The following is a 1,110-nucleotide window of genomic DNA, read 5'->3' as shown; positions in this document are numbered from 1 at the left end:
AAACGCAACAACGTCATCTAAGATAGATAATGCACATCAGATGGTTCCACAAAGTTTCGAATGCAGAAGTCTTGCAACGCGCGAGTTGTTCAACAATTGAGACTCAAGTATCGAGGGCCCGACTCAGATGGAGCGGCCACATTCTGAGGATGCAAGACTCACCAAAATAGCTCTATATGGCGAATTCACTGAGGGAGCCCGGAAACCAGGAGGCCAGTACAAGCGGTTTAGGGATACACTACATCGATCCCTGAGATCAGTCAATGCCAATCATAACTGGGAACAACTAGCGTTAAACAGATCACAGTGGAGGAGTAGTGCAGGGGTGTGCAGCATTCTCAGCCTCCGAAGAGAAATGCTTTCCACTTACAAAAAGGAAGGTAGTTCTCTACTGCCCACAGTGTCGTGAGGAAATGAATAATATGATGCAAAAAATCAGGAAACTTAAACAAGAAAATAAAAACCTAAAAGAATCTAAGAATTTGCTACAAGAAAAAAATGAAGTTGTAAACTTACTTAAATTGAAAAACGAGGAATTAACCAATGAACTACCAACCAATGAATTATCTAGAGACAAGCTTGAAGAAAAAATAGCGATATTGGAAAAATCCATCTCAGACAAAGAAGATGTTATGACCACTTTGAACGAAGATTGTGAGATGAAACTTGAGAAGAAAATGTTTGAAACTGAAATATTATCGGAGGAAATCAGAAAGCTGAAAGAATATGTGAAAGAATTAGAGGAGAATTTGGAAAAAAGAGTCACTGAATTCAACTAATCGAAATAATACAATTAAATTACATATAAAAGAATCAATGGATGAGATGATGAAACAATTTTGTGATAACATGATAGAAAAATGGGAGACTATTGTTGACTCTAAGTTGCTAAATTTTGAAACACACATAAACCGGAAAATAAATAATGTATCTGAAGAATCATCAAAACAGACTTACAGTGACATAACAAGAAATATTAGGTCAAGTGAATCCAAAACTCCTACTAATATCAAACAACTACCAAAACCAGAAGCTACACCATTTACTTCACGAAATCAGAGGAAACAAGTAATCTCAAAGCAAGAGCAAATAGATTTAACAAGGAGTACT

The 1,110-nt window shown here is 36.4% G+C and overlaps 1 protein-coding gene across 1 annotated transcript; it reads left to right on the top strand.

Annotated features, from left to right (window-relative positions):
• The first annotated feature begins 413 nt into the window (after positions 1 to 413).
• LOC123315943 lies at positions 414 to 779 on the top strand. The gene has a single exon (XM_044901851.1). It carries the CDS (start codon positions 414 to 416, stop codon positions 777 to 779), a length of 366 nt encoding a protein of 121 aa, XP_044757786.1.
• The last annotated feature ends 331 nt before the right edge of the window (positions 780 to 1,110 follow it).

The sequence above is a fragment of the Coccinella septempunctata genome, chromosome 6 (genome assembly GCF_907165205.1).
Source record: "Coccinella septempunctata chromosome 6, icCocSept1.1, whole genome shotgun sequence".
Lineage (NCBI taxonomy): Eukaryota > Metazoa > Arthropoda > Insecta > Coleoptera > Coccinellidae > Coccinella > Coccinella septempunctata.
This window is presented reverse-complemented; position numbering and strand designations above follow the sequence as displayed.